Source organism: Capricornis sumatraensis, chromosome 3 (assembly GCF_032405125.1).
Source record: "Capricornis sumatraensis isolate serow.1 chromosome 3, serow.2, whole genome shotgun sequence".
NCBI lineage: Eukaryota > Metazoa > Chordata > Mammalia > Artiodactyla > Bovidae > Capricornis > Capricornis sumatraensis.
The window spans coordinates 35,689,479-35,704,128 of record NC_091071.1 but is presented as its reverse complement, the minus strand read 5'-3'; the positions used below and the strand labels follow the sequence as shown (position 1 = coordinate 35,704,128).

The window sequence follows — 14,650 nt, the reverse complement described above, 5'->3', positions numbered from 1 at the left end:
CGTTAGTGAGTCTTGTAGCTTTTTCACATTGTTTCATTTTTGTCTTTAGAAATCTCACCCTGTGCTTTTGCCATAGGCTTTAGTGGACTCCTCAGGGATGCTTGTCCATCTGTGTGAGGAACCTGCAGGCAGGTCTTCATCTTTCAAGTGCTTTGTGGCCTTTCTGGAGGCTTCTCAGCCCAGCTGAAGGTCATCACTGCATTCAGGGGCGAGTACGGAAAGGGGTCTTGGAGCTTGTGTTTAAAGGGAACGCTCGAATCTCTTCTCATTTTGCTTTTCAGTTCAATTTAGTCACTCAGTCATGTCCAACTCTTTGGGACCCCATGGACTGCAGCAGGCCAGGCCTCCCTGTCCATCACCAACTCCCAGAGTTTACTCAAACTCATTGAGTCGGTGATGCCATCCAATCATCTCATCCTCTGTCATCCCCTTCTCCTGCTTTCAATCTTTCCCAGCATCAGGGTCTTTTCAAATGAGTCAGCTCTTCACATCAGGTGGCCAAAGTATTAAGTCATAAGTCATGTGTGACTGTTGTAATCCCATGTATTGTGGCCCTCCAGGCTCCTCTGTCCGTGAGATTTCCCAGGCAAGCATCCTGGGGTGGGTTGCCATTTCCTTCTTCAGGGGATCTTCCTGACCCAGGGATCAAACCCACATCTCCTGCATTGGCAGGCAGATTCTTTACTACTGAGCCATCTGAGAAGTGAGAACTCATCAGACTGACCAGTGTGATAGCGGAGAACCTGGGGACAGTTCTGGTGGGGGCATTCTCCCTTCTGCATCTGGGTTGCAGCCAGCCCTTTTGAGAGCCTCATACCACCAGGACTGCTTAAAAAGTACAACTGCGCCTTGATAATTCTTGATAACAGTTACTCATTTTCCGAGCATTTCCCATCTGTTTGCTTAGCAGGGGACTTCGTGGGTTGAACGAAGGCCTTCAAATATGTGTCCATGTTCTGACCTTCATAAACCTGGGGATGTGACCTTATTTGGAAAAATAAAATAAAAGGTCTTTACAGATGCAATTAGGTTAAGGATCTCAAGACTAGATCAGCCTCAATTTAGCGTGAACTCTAAATCCAGTGCCCTTAATGTCCTTATAAGAAGAAAAAAGGCTGAGGGAGACTTGACTCTCAGACACTCAGAGGGAAGAAAGCCAAACAGAGATGAGAGACTCTAGCAGTGCAGCTCAGGCGAGCCAAGAAGCCACCAGTGGCTGGAAGAACAAGGAAGGACATCCCCCTGGGGGTCTCTGGCCAGAGCGGGACCCTGGGGGCATCTTCACTGTACTTTTCTGGCCCTGGCAACTGAGAGAGAGTCCATTGCTGTTGCTTTAAGTCACTAGGTTTTGGATAATTGCTTAGGAGACTAATACAGGGATATGAAACCCCGAGTATGTGCTGAATACGTTTTCCCTGAAAGTTCCCAGCAAAAAGGAAACCTCACAGCCTGAAATACTCAAGATGAGGGGTCAATAAGGGTCATTCCCATAGCTCCGACCCCTCGCGAGATCGCGGGTTTGTCGTAGCTTCTTTTGTTTGCCTCGTACTCCATATGGTCCTCATCACATCACAACATACAAGCGGGCCTGCTCAGTCTTTTAGATTGCTCGCTTATGCTTCTTCGTCAGCCTCTGGATACTGATACCCTCCCTCTTCCCTTTCCTTTTCCATTCTCCTGTTGTTGAGTCACTAAGTCATGTCCAGCTCTTTGCAACACCATGAGCTATAGCCCACCAGGCTCCTCTGTCCTGTGAGATTCTCCAGGCAAGAATCCTGGAGTGGGTTGCGATTTCCTTCTGCAGGGGATCTTCCCGACCCAGGGATCGGAGCCATGTCTCATGAAGGCAGCTTCTTTTACCACTGAGCCACCAGAGAAGCTCCCTATGATGTCTGAAATAACTTTTTGGTTTAGTTTTTTTCTTTTTTCTGTGTTATCTTTAAAAATTACTTTTAACACACAGGTATGCCGGCGCAGCCGTTTCTGAGCATTTTTCGTATTTGTGCCCAGCGCACAGTGATCAATTGTGCGTTGCGTGTTTTTATCAAAGGAAACAACACAAAGATTTCTCCAAAGTCCTGTTTGACTAAAGATGATTAATTTAAATTTTCACATGAGCAGCATAATGCTATTAATCATTTAATATGTTTAATCGTAATCTCTGTAATTCCTAATTAGGTTTATTAAACTGAAACATCCAACAGTTACACACAAATCCAAATCTTAAGTTTTCTTCTTGGGAGGAGAAGGAGCAGGTTTTCATTTGCATTTGAACAGCAACTTCTGACTGAAGGGGCAAAGTGGGTTGAAGGCCTAAGAACTAGCGTGCTGCTTCTGCAAACTGAAGAATCCTGTGTTTGACCAGTAAGACCCCCAGCCCCTCGGAAAGTGACAGTCTCACGATTCAAGGTCATTTCTGTCTCGTGGCTGTGTCTCCAGACCTCATATTGTGCACGTGTGTGTGCTCACTTGCTTAGTCATGTCTGAGTCTTTGTGACCCCATGGACAGAGGCACCTGGCAGGCTACAGCTCCTCTGTCCATGGGATTCTCCAGGCAAGAGTATTAGAATGGGTTGCTATTTCCTCCTCCAGGAGATCTTCTTGACCCAGGTTATTGAACCCACGTCTCTTGTGTCCCCTGCCTCGGCAGGCAGATTCTTTACCACTGCACCACCTGGGAAGCCCCAGGAAGACCCGGCACAGCCAAAAACTATAAATAAATATATAAATATCCAGGTTACAAGTGTCAAAGTTGTAATATTGTTCTTCCTCTCACTTGGGGGTAGCAAAGGAGACGGTTCACTCCTTCCTTCACTGGCTTCTTCCTTTACTCCTAACGCATTCACCCCTTCAGTCGGTGAGTCAGCCAAGCAGGAGGCAGACGTTTGTCATTTGTCCAGCATGGCTCAGCCTGTGTCTCATGCTGGTCATGCCACCGCCCTGCTATGGTCCTTAAGGAAAAATTGTATCCTCTTGATCTACCCTCAGGGTTCTTTAGGTCCACCCCCTGCCTCCCTCTGCTGGGTCCTCTCGCACCCTTCCTTCATGCACGCTCCCTCCGACCAGTGACATGGAAGTCTGCCTGTAGTCCCAATCTCAAAGGAGTGCCAGTGAGGTGTGAGTTAAAGTGAGATCTTAGTGCCCTGCCCAGGAATTAAACTGGGTAGCCTGGATGAAAACCATGACTCCTAGCCACTAGTCCCCAGGGGCTAGAGGCTAGAAGCAAAATTTCCCGGGCCCTTGCCCCATTGAAAAATGCATTTCTCAAGGAGGCAAAAACTGTAGAAAGAGGTACAAAATTTCTGACTAGAGACACGTCACAGCCAAGTTGGAGAGCACACAGAGAAGCAGTTGGTTAAGACAGAAGCAAGGCAGAGATACACACCCGAAGGGAAAGGGTGTTGGCGTCCCTCCTAATGAGGAGTGCATTAGAGAGGCAGTTAAGTCAATGTCTGACGCAGGAGACAGCATGCTTGGGGCCGGTGCATGGGGATGACCCACAGAGATGTTATGGGGAGGGAGGTGGGAGGGGGGTTCATGTTTGGGAACACATGTAAGAATTAAAGATTTTAAAATTTAAAAAAATTAAATTAAAAAAAATAATAAAAAATAAAAAAAAGAGGCAGTTAAGTCATTTATGTAGGGCATTTCTGCCAGATCTTTGTTTACCTTTGGCCAATTATCTCATTTCTTTTCCCACTCCTGACCTGCCTAGGACCCTCCCCAACATGCCTGTGAAACTTTTTCCCAAGATAGATTTTTCCCAGAGGCCAGTGCGGGGCTGGGGTGGTGGGGGGTGCTTAGCATCACATATTATGGGGTGGTGCCCCCTCCATTTCCACCTCCAAGGAGCCTTTCTGGGCATGTGTAGTGTCTCCCTTGCCCCAAGGATGGAAAATATGTGACCTCTTGATCCTTTGCTCAAATTGGGTTTAGTCCCTCTCTGTCCTTGCCATAGCTGTTAATGTCTCCAGGAGACAAAGTTTGGCTATTATTTGGCTTTTGTTTTCTATTTTAAAGTGCACACAGGAGGCTGGTTGTAAATATCTAGCCTGCAGCCCACCTGCCCCCTTCCTCAGGAAATGTAAAAAGGAGGCTAGGCGTACATGCCTAGCTTGGAGCTTGTCTGTCTCCTGCTCAGTCCCCTAAATCCAGAATTCACCTCTCTGCATCTTGGCACATACTTTGCACTCCACTGGTACAGCATCACCTTTTCTCTTAGACATGTCCCACTAAAAACGTAACCTCCAGACTCAGCAAGCCTGAGGAACCACCGGCCATACGATTTAGAGGACAACCCCCTGAGGGTCATTCTGACCCTGTTAATAGTCTGTTTAACCATTCCCTTTTCTGCCTCTTTCTCTTCTACTAAGCTAGACACTGTGCATGCTTTGGAGGATGAACTTACGTGCCTAGTGGATAGTAGTTGCTCAGGAAAGATGTCCAAGCAAATGGGAACCTTCCCTTCATGTTTCCTTAATGAGGCTTTTTACACCTCTCCTTTGAGGTTTTTGGGGCTTCCCTGGTGGCTCAGCTGGTAAAGAATCCACCTGCAATGTGGGAGACCTGGATTCAATCCCTGGGTTGGGAGGATCTCCTGGAGAAGGGAACAGCTACCCACTCGAGTATTCTGGCCTGGAGAACTCCATGGACTATTCCATGGGGTTGCAAGGAGGCGGACACAACTGAGCGACTTTCACTTTCACTCTCACTTTGACATTTTTTGTAAAAATCACCATCATTCTAAAAAATGCCTTGCCTTCCACTTATTGATTGTATCTTGTGCTGGGAACTGTGGCAAACAGTGTTTGGTTGTCACAGAGCCATATACAGTATGTACCATTGTTATTATCTAACTCAATGGATATAAATTTGCGCAAACTTTGGGAGACAGTGGAGGACAGAGGAGCCTGGGATCAGCTGTCCATGGGGTCCCAAAGAGTCAGACATGACTTAGCGACTGAACAACAGCATTCTTACTACTCATTTTTCAGGGTAGAGAACTATCACCATCCTTTTTATTAGATCCAGCAGCATTAGGAATACAACCAAGTGCATTATCTTCTTGACAAAACCCTTGGAAGTTGAAGAAAGTGTCTGGTAGCGCTTTGGATACCAAAGAAGCTTGGAAGCATAGTACGCCAACTACCAGAATGTCTTACCTTACAAATACAATTCAGTGTGTGTTAGGAAGGAGATTTCAATGAAACCTGTCGATAAGGACAAGGGTTGATGAGAAAGTCACTGATTCTGTCCATGTTATTAGTTTTGTCCTAGTTGTATGCGTCTAAGTTGCTCCTAAGTCCAAGGGGACGATCTCTCCTTCCTAAGTTTGATGGCCTTTTCACGGATTTTCCATCATGTTTTAGCGAAGCAGACATCTCATGTGAATGGCGTCTACTGCCACCTAGAGGCAGTACACGCTAATTGCAGAGAAAGCGTCTAGAAGTATCTCTGAAATGTTGAAACTCTAGAACTGAGCGTATGGAAGTGGCCTAGATGATTAAATCAAATGTTACTGTGACTTTTCTCCTGGTTCCTGCCTCAGTGGGGGTATCATTGTAATATCATGTTATCCAGGCTTTTCCTCGGAGGATGGGACTGAGTGGGAGTCAGAGTAACAAATTATACTAATTATACTGATAATGTCATTGTCAACACCAACTTGAGCCAATACAACTTTCTAATATAGGCACTGTGTGTCTTCGTTGCCCAACATGGAAGCCACAGCCACGTGTGGCCTCTGAACACTCAAAAATGTGGCTACTGTGAGGGAGGGGCTGAATTTCCCATTTGATTTAATTTTAATTCATTTCCGTTTAAAGAGCCACATGGGGCCAACTGTCATGAACAACACAGGTCTGCAAAATCAAGAAAGGAAAAATTAAAACCTTGAAAAAGTTTAAGTCCATCAGATACTTACTTGGACTTCAGAATACCAAACAGCCTTTTCAAATATTTTATGAGATTTACTAATGTTTTTATCTGTACAGCCTTGGCAATTAAGTAGGCATATTTTAAGATTTTGAACAGCCTGGATGAAAGAAGGATTCTCCTTTCTAGATGAAGCTTTCTCTAATTACCCACTGAAACTGCCTGCCCCTCAGTCCCAGCGAGTCCTTGCCCTTACTTTATCCCCCTCCCTCTTATCTCCTTCCTCCAGCTCTGTATTTCTTTAGTTTATTGTCTGTCTGATTCTTCCCTGGTAAGAATTAGATCCGTGATAGTGAGGATCTCTGCTCCTTTGCTCATGGCTGAATCCTGGATCTGTGATGGGCACTCAGTGGTCTTTCAATAAATCTTTGCTGGATGAATGAATGATTCAGCAGTTTCTTCCTGTATTATTCTTTTGTTCTGGCATTTTTCTACCATTCTGAGGGAGCAAAAGCATACTGGATATATGTGGAATCTAGAAAAAATGGTATAGATGAACATATTTGCAAAGCAGGAATAGGGACACAGACGTAGAGAACAAACTATGGATACCAAGTGGGGACGGTGCAGGGCGGGGTGAATTGGGAGATTGGAATTGACATATATGCACTGTTGATGCTCTGCATCATAATACACTATTGATGCTATGCATGACCTAGATAACTAATGAGAACCTACTGTATAGCTCAGGGAACTCTACTCAGTGCTCTGTGGTGCCCTAAATGGGAAGGAAATCCTAAAAAGTGGGGATATATGTATATGTAGCTGATTCACTTTGTGGTACAGCAGAAACTAACACAACACTAAAGCTACTCTATGCCTATATATATATTTATGGAAAGCACACTGGAAAGCACGCCCAGGTCCACTCAGAGCCTCTTTGCTTTGCTCTTGTTCTTTTAGCAGACAGATGACGCGGCGCCCACGGATGGCCAGCCCCAGACACAGCCTTCTGAAAACACGGAAAACAAGTCCCAGCCCAAGAGGCTGCATGTCTCCAACATCCCCTTCCGGTTCCGGGATCCGGACCTCCGACAAATGTTTGGCGTAAGTACTGCCTTTCTTCTCCTCTGCAGTGGCCGCTCTAGGGTCCCCAGAGTCCTCCCCTCCTCATGTAATTTCTTGGTATTCATAATACAAAGTGAGCAGGGGTTGGGGGAAGGCATTTTAGATCCTATCTCCTTGGCCAGGATCTCCATGATTTTAGTATAAACTTTTCTGCTATGTTCACCATGTTTGCACTTGGACCAATCGTACTTCTTCAAGTTAGTAACTTGAATATCAAATGGAAAATAGGCTCCCAGGGGCTTGAAACAAGCTCATTGCTGATCCCCCGTCAAAAGCCTGGGCACCCATGTGACAGCTAACATAGTTATGGATCATCTTGCTTTTTCTCGCTATGGTGATTGCCAAATTATTGGGAAGAGTGACTCATAACATATTTCTGCAGACCTTGCTCTTTCCCAGGTACTGAGCATCTAAATCTCAGAGGTGATTGTAGAAAATAATTAGTTCTGCATAAAGCCTCGTTAAAACAAAACCACTGCAGATTTCAGAGTCTGACTTGTATCCTGCCATATACGTTCTTCTGGAATCCGTGGTGAGGATTCAGAGATTTAACTTATAAGATTATGTGCCACAAATGACAGTCTTGCCCAAGCACCATGACGGAACAGCAAGCAAGGCAGAAGCCACCACCAACCCAGAGAAAAGGAATGATAGAGTCACTTGCTCAGGGGACATTGTGACCCTGATTCTCTTTTTGGAATGACCTTTGCACCATCCACCTTGGGAAGGGATGAGCTTGCCACCTCTTTGGGCTCAGTTCCACCAAAGGACAAAGCTATGACAGAGCTTGGATATCATTCATTTTTTGCAAATACAGTCACAGTCCCTTTGTCTATGTCGGCCCAGCATTGGTGGGAAATGTCTGTGGATTCAGTGAACAAAACTACATTCTTAACGTTCTACTTGGAGTAAAGGTTGGCTGCCCAGAGAGTCCCCCTCTAAGAGCTTTTGGATGGGTGCAGAGATGGCAAAACGAATAAGAAGAGGCTCAACTTCCCAAGTCTAGGTCTGGGCCAGGTAGACCTCATTCTCCGTATAACACCAGCTCTGTGTCATCATTCCGCGATGGTGGGGTGAACACACATGTTTTCTTTAGCATGCATGATGTTTATCAAGTATGCATCGGACACAAAAGCCAAAAAGTGTCCTCATAGTTAAGATACCCAGGCCTGAATCCTGACATTTCAGTGGAAAAGGTCAGCTTGTGCTCTTTTATCTCTCTCATTTGGTAATAACCTTGAGTTGAGCCTCTAACTCTTGCAGAGCAGAGATACCCTCGGGCAATTTCAGGTCAAAGATGACTTTGAAAAGTGCAGAGCATTCAGAGTTAAAGTCGAGGTTAAGTGTGTGTGAAGTGAGGAGACCAGGTTTGAATGATGGGCAGCCTGAGGAATTAGATCCCTTTTGTCAGGTCTGGTTCGAAAGTCTCCCTCTTCAGTCTGTCTTAACTCATCAAGTGTCACTGGGATGTTGACTTGGAATTTGGTCCTCTTAATGACCATCCTGTGCTCTTTTCGGGTGTCACTCATTGCAGTAGACCCCAACTCCCACCCCTGAGGATGGCTATGCACCCTCTGGTCTTCTTGATTATCTTGAAAGTGACCAGAGGGCTCAACTGCAAAGGCATTCAAAATATTCAGAGCTAGATGCCAAAAACAGATCCTACTTGCATGAATATCTGAACCTCTCTGTTCTTACTGGCTGGTACAGGAGAGGTGGTACAGAGCAAAGTCTTGCCAAAAGAATGGTCGCGCTACCAGTTGTCAAACCTTGATCAGAATCTACTAGTTTTAGAGCTGCTGTTTGTAAAAAGTCAGAATTTTCAAGCAACTGACAAGATGTCGATTTGACAAGATGATGGATACACTTAGGATCCATCTATCCATTCAGAAAATGCAGCACACAGTCAGTCATCCTGAAATTAATTCAGTTCATCACAAGCTGCCTGTATGTCCATTTTTAAAAGTATGCAAGATTTTTTGGTGGGCTTTGTGACCATCCACTCCAGTATTCTTGCTGGGAAAATTCCATGGACAGAGAAGCCTGGTAGGCTATAGTCCACAGGGTCGCAAAGAGTCAGACACGACTGAGCATGCTTCTGTGCACACACTTCTGTAAAAATCATCCAGCACCTACAGATTCCTGGACTCTGCGATAACTCTGAGGCCTTCTTGGTTGACAACCACCATTCTGAAGACATGGAATTTTAATCCTGCAAAATCTATTCTTCCCGGGCAGACGTCAGTGGTGGCCACCCCGCTCTGGTTGGGTGCTACATTTACCAACATGAATCACGTGAAAAGGCATCTTTAAACATTCTGACTGGCTCCCCACTCTCCAGCTGAGAGAATTAAGCGTGGTTTCCTCTTTCAGGTCACAGGTACTCTAAGAAATTGCATTTTAATCCCAACCAGCTGTTTTCCACATCACTGGGATGTGAGATGTCATCTCTCCTTTTCTTGCTCTATTTTGCCGTAGTTCCTTGTAGCAGAGGCTACGAGGGGAGAGACAGCAGAGAAAAACTCTCACGAAGATTTGTTTGCATTTTTCTTCTTGGTCTCTTTTGTTCTGACTAGGGATCGAACCCATGTCCCCTGCATTGGCAGGCGGATTCTTAACCACTGGACCACCAGGGAAGTGCAGAATCCAGAGTCTTTTTTAAAAGATCAATTGGCATGTGAAAGAATGGATCTCTTATATTATCAGGGGCCTTGGTGCTGGAGGTTTCACTGGAAAGGATGTGGATTCTGGCCCTGCTACCTTTTTCTTGAACATATCAGAGGTCTCAAAAGAGCATGTCTTTCCTTTCCATTTGAATTCTCCATGGGCCCAGGCAAGCATTGTATGGATTGCCATCAAATTAATCATGTCTTGGTCTTGAATAAAAAGCTCAGGTGAACCTAGTATTTGAAAGTAAGCATTTGTGAGTGAGAGAGATAGTTATGGGCTTCCCGGGTAGCTCGGTGGGTCAAGAACCTGCTGGCAATGCAGGAGACACAGGAGATGTGAGTTCCATCCCTGGGTCGGGAAGATCCCCTGGAGGAGGGTGTGGCAACCCACTCCAGTATTCTTGCCTGGAGAATCCCATGGACAAGAGGAGCCTGGAGGGCTATAGTCCATGGGGTCACAAAGAGTCAGACACGACTGAAGCGACTGAGCAGACGTGCTTGAACGCGGAAGTAGTTCTAGATTTAGACCACTGAGACGAGCCATTGTATCCTAGAGCTGCCTTCAGTAACAGCTGCTCAGGGAGTCCTGGGTTCAGATTTTACCTCCTGCTTGTCCGTGTGACAGTCCTGCTTTCGTTATCAAAATACAGGCCTTCTGGGCATGAATATGACCCACCGAAGTCTCTGTTGTCACCAAAGACAGGTTACGTGGCTTTCAGAACACTCAGAAGAAACTTGCATTAAAAGTAGAAGAAGGAGAAGGGGCTCTTATGATGACTTTTTAAATGACAAAACAGATATTTTCAGACATGGCAGGGTGCCTCCTCCTGTTCCCACATCCGAAACATGAAGACGGCCCTAAGAAAACAAAACCAATACAATATTGTAAAGTTTAAAAAAAAAAAAAAAAAAAAAAACCTTTCAAAAAAAATAAATAAAAGAAATGGAAATTTAAAAAAAAAGAATATAAAAAAAAAGAAAACTAGGATGTTGCCTTTTCTTCGCTTCCATGCACATTCTTTGAACTAAGCTTACTTTCATGTTTTATACTGTATCCATTGAACACCTTTCAAAGGTTTTCAGAGAAATGTCATTTGATCTGAGCCGGTCTAAACATGAGCGGTACGTCTTGGCCCAAGTGTGTGCCTACAAGCTCCCGGATTTTAACCTTGAAGCATCTGTCGAGACCCCTCCGGTGGAAACTGAGACTTTTGTTGAACACGGCTGAATGCCGGTGTTGGGCAAATAGATCCTAGTTATGTCTGCGAATGAGTCGTGTCTATTTAAATTGAAAATGTGCCAGCTGTGTTTACATCATTAGTACCAAACTTCCCAATTAAACTGTTGATACTATAAATATAGTATACAACTGCCTTAGAAAGGGGGCTTACATCAGCATTCTTCTTATGGCTTGTTTCACTGGCTTTGAGAAACTTCCACCCCGTGGCAACTGCCAAAGAAACAAACGCTGGAGACGTTTCAGGGCATGCGGTACCATTGTTCCATTTAGGGAATGACACATGCGAAGATTACTCTTTGATTGGTGCTGTCTCAGCCGGCAGCTTCCCAGATGGCTCAGTGTTAAAGAATCTGCCTGCCAGTGCGGGAGACTCAGAAGACTCGGATTCGATCCCTGAATCAGAAAGATCTCTTGGAGGAAGGCATGACAGCCCAGTCCAGGAATCTTGCCTGGAGAACACCATGGACAGAGGAGCCTGGTGGGGCTACAGTCCATGGGGTCACAAAGAATCAGACATAGCTGAGCAATTGAGCATATGTGTATCTCAATCAGATCTTTTTTCTTTTTTCTTTCTTTCTCATATTTATTCCACTCATCCACATATTCCCAATTCCCGTTTCCTGGCGTTGACTTAATATAGTTATGAGGTGGATATTTCCCATGTGTAAGGAGCATGGTGGAAACCAAGCAGGACCCCATGAGGTTTCTAGGCACAAAAGGCTTTCTGTGTCCCCTTCTCCGATGGGCAGGTTCAAACAGTTGCGCATCAAGAAAGGGAGGGGAGGCCAAGAAAAGGGAGGATCAGTGAAGAAACCATAGTGTAGCTTTGGGGCAGGTCTTGGTTTCCTCATAAGGGATACACATAGCAGTATCTTTGAGCTCTTCAGCAGAGCTATAACCTCCAACAAATGGAAGATGTTAACTATTTGATGCATCTCTCCTCATTCCAGAGAAAGTCACAGTTCGCCCAGCACCACCTGAAACCAAGTGATCTCTTCAACCAGATCTTATTTTAAAGGAAATGCGTTTGTGTTGACTGCTTCGAGAAGGTTCCGTGGATGACATTTGCTTGTTGGTTTTAGAGGAAGTCCTTTCCAAGTTTCTCTAACCATAAATATGTGTGCTTCCTGTCTCTTAGGCCTGAAATATACATGGTAGCATCTGTGTGGACTGAATATCCTAAGGGGGTTATATCAGAATGATGGCTTCTCAGAGAGTCGCAAAGCTAAAGGATTTTTTTTTTTTTTAACCATGGAATTCTCTTCGCCTTTAAACGCAAATCTTGCATTTCTCAAATCTGAAAATCATCTTCTCTTTTTAACAGTTTTCTCTGCCCAAATCTAGGGCATGGTAAAAGCAGTAGAACCATCTTGTCTTCACCAAAAGAATTCCTAAGTGTCCACTGATCGCAGAGTGAGGGAGTTGCGTGTTTCCTGGTATGTCTGTAGGGCGTGCTAGCCATGGAGACCTTCTGTCTTCTCTCCTGGTTGAGCCTTCTCTTCTTGGTTTCTTTCTCTCCTTCTCCCTGAAGTCGAGAAGCACAATAAAAAGCTCAGTAAGAAAAATTCAAGTCTGTAATCCCCAAGCTGAGTACATATCCTGAGGGATGGGCACCTTTCTGTGGCTCAGGATGACTTAAGCTTTGGATTTCTCTTTCTCATAGTCAGAACTACTTTCATTTCAAGGTTTTAAGCTATTTATATTCAACAGAAGTCGGCGTTTTTCCCTTCGAGGGAGTGTATATTTATTTGTATGTTCCAAAGGATAGTATCTGTATATTCTTCTCTTTTTTTTGAATCTCAGTAAGATCTTCTTGGCACTTACAGTCTGGGTCTCTCAGTACCCTCTGAGTGGGGCACATTGGTCAGGCAAGCTGCCCCCGGTTCTCTGGGTTCTAATTGCTTGTTCCCTTTCTCTCCTGCCCCTCCTACCCTATCACCCTGTCCTCTGCGACACAGAAGCTGCGTAAGGCTTTCCACCCAGGGGAGAGAGACAGAATACAGAATTTCCTAGGGTAATAAAAGATGTACTAAAAATACCCAGGCTGCAAAAGCAAAAATGTTGCTGTTGTTGTTCAGTTGCTCAGTCATGTCCGGCTCTTTGCGATCCCATGGACTGCAGCACGCCAGGCACCCCTGTCCTCCACAGTCTCCCAGAGCGTGCTCAAATTCATGTCCATTGAGCCGGTGATGCTATCTAGCTATATAGCTTTGACTAGATGGACCTTTGTCGGCAAAGTGATGTCTCTGCTTTTTAAGGAAAGTTCCAAATCAGGGAAAAAGAGCCTGGAAATATTACTTTCTGTAGTTCTTTACATGTATTTTAATCCCTAAAACAGGCATTTGCTCTTAATTCTGCATCAGGGTAAAATTTCTATCTGATTTTCCCCTGGGCCTCGTCACTTACTTTTATGCCACCCTCTCGTACCTACCTTTATGTAGAACACACCATGCTCAGAAAATGCCCACTCAACTTCATGCAATCTAAGAAAACGGAAAGAATTCCAGCCTCAGGAGACCGGATTTGGGATTATCAGAGCTTCTGGTTCAGGGTCCTTGTTCTCATTTTTTTCTTTTTTTTTTTAAGTATGAATCACAGATCTCTTGCTGTGTATTTGTCAGGAGGACTACAGGAAATAGTCAGTCACTAGCTGTATTAAGTTACAAAATACAAGACACAGCAGTTGCATGTGATTTCAGATAGCAAATATTTTAGTAAATTTAAGTATGACCCAAACATTGTGCGGTGGTGGCGGTTTAGTCTAAGTTATATCCAACTCTTGTGACCCCATAGACTGTAGCCTGCCAGGTTCCTCCGTCCACGGGATTTCCTAGGCAAGAATACTGGAGTGGGTTGCCATTTCCTTCTCCAGGGCTTCTTCCCAACTCAGAAACTGAACTTGGGTCTGCCCCCTGCCTTGCAAAAATATTCTTTACTGGCTGAGCCATCAATTAAAGTACCATTGTGCAGGGTATACTTATCCTGAGAAATCTGAAATTTAATGGAACATCTGTAGTTTATTGGGGAAACTTTGTCATCTGAAATGTTGTTTCTAGGTTTGAATACATTGAGTTTCTTGCATTGTTCAGAAAGCCTATTCATGCTAATCGTCTAAAATCTGTGTGTTTGTTTAACAATATGGAGAATCATCTTGCAAGAAGGACATTTCAACCTGAGGATAGACAGCTACAGTGGTTTCTTGCTTGTAAAGAGTGTCTGTGTAATGGATAGCCCTTTTATCTTTACTTCTCTTATATGGCCTGGCTACTCCTGGCTTTTATGAAACCAAGGTCCAAAATCCTAAGCATCTCATTTTAGTTGGGTATTTTAAGTTATCAAAATCCCACTTCACTAAGGATGTTTTACCCAGTGGCTGGTGACACAGCCTAGAAGGACTGTTCTATATACTAGCTGTTTTTAATGCTTGCTGCTCAGTGCCTTGGAAAGCAATAAATCATCCATCAAGAAGGAAAACTAGAATTAACCTCTTGCTTACATACTTGGTGCTGGGCCCCTAATTACAATATCTCATATGATGGGTTATGCCATAATATGGAAATAATACATGCAATTGTATTTTCTCTTGGTTCAAGTGCATCATTTAATGATAGGAAAACATCAAATGAATATCCTTGATATTAAAAGAGAGAAAAATTCTGACTTGGGGAACAATTACCCATGCATAATCTGATTGACTCTGTTTCTCTTCTTGCTTATAAACTATTTCTATTTTTTTGCA

General features: G+C 44.3%; 1 protein-coding gene across 10 annotated transcripts in view; it reads left to right on the top strand.

Annotated features, from left to right (window-relative positions):
• Positions 1 to 14,650, top strand: part of RBFOX1 (RNA binding fox-1 homolog 1) — a 431,904-nt gene that overhangs the window by 286,839 nt on the left and 130,415 nt on the right. For all 10 annotated transcript variants that reach the window (XM_068967487.1, XM_068967484.1, XM_068967480.1 and 7 more), the window contains one exon: positions 6,838 to 6,981. In XM_068967487.1, the coding sequence (XP_068823588.1) occupies positions 6,838 to 6,981 (144 nt within the window). The remainder of the gene's footprint in view (positions 1 to 6,837; positions 6,982 to 14,650) is intronic.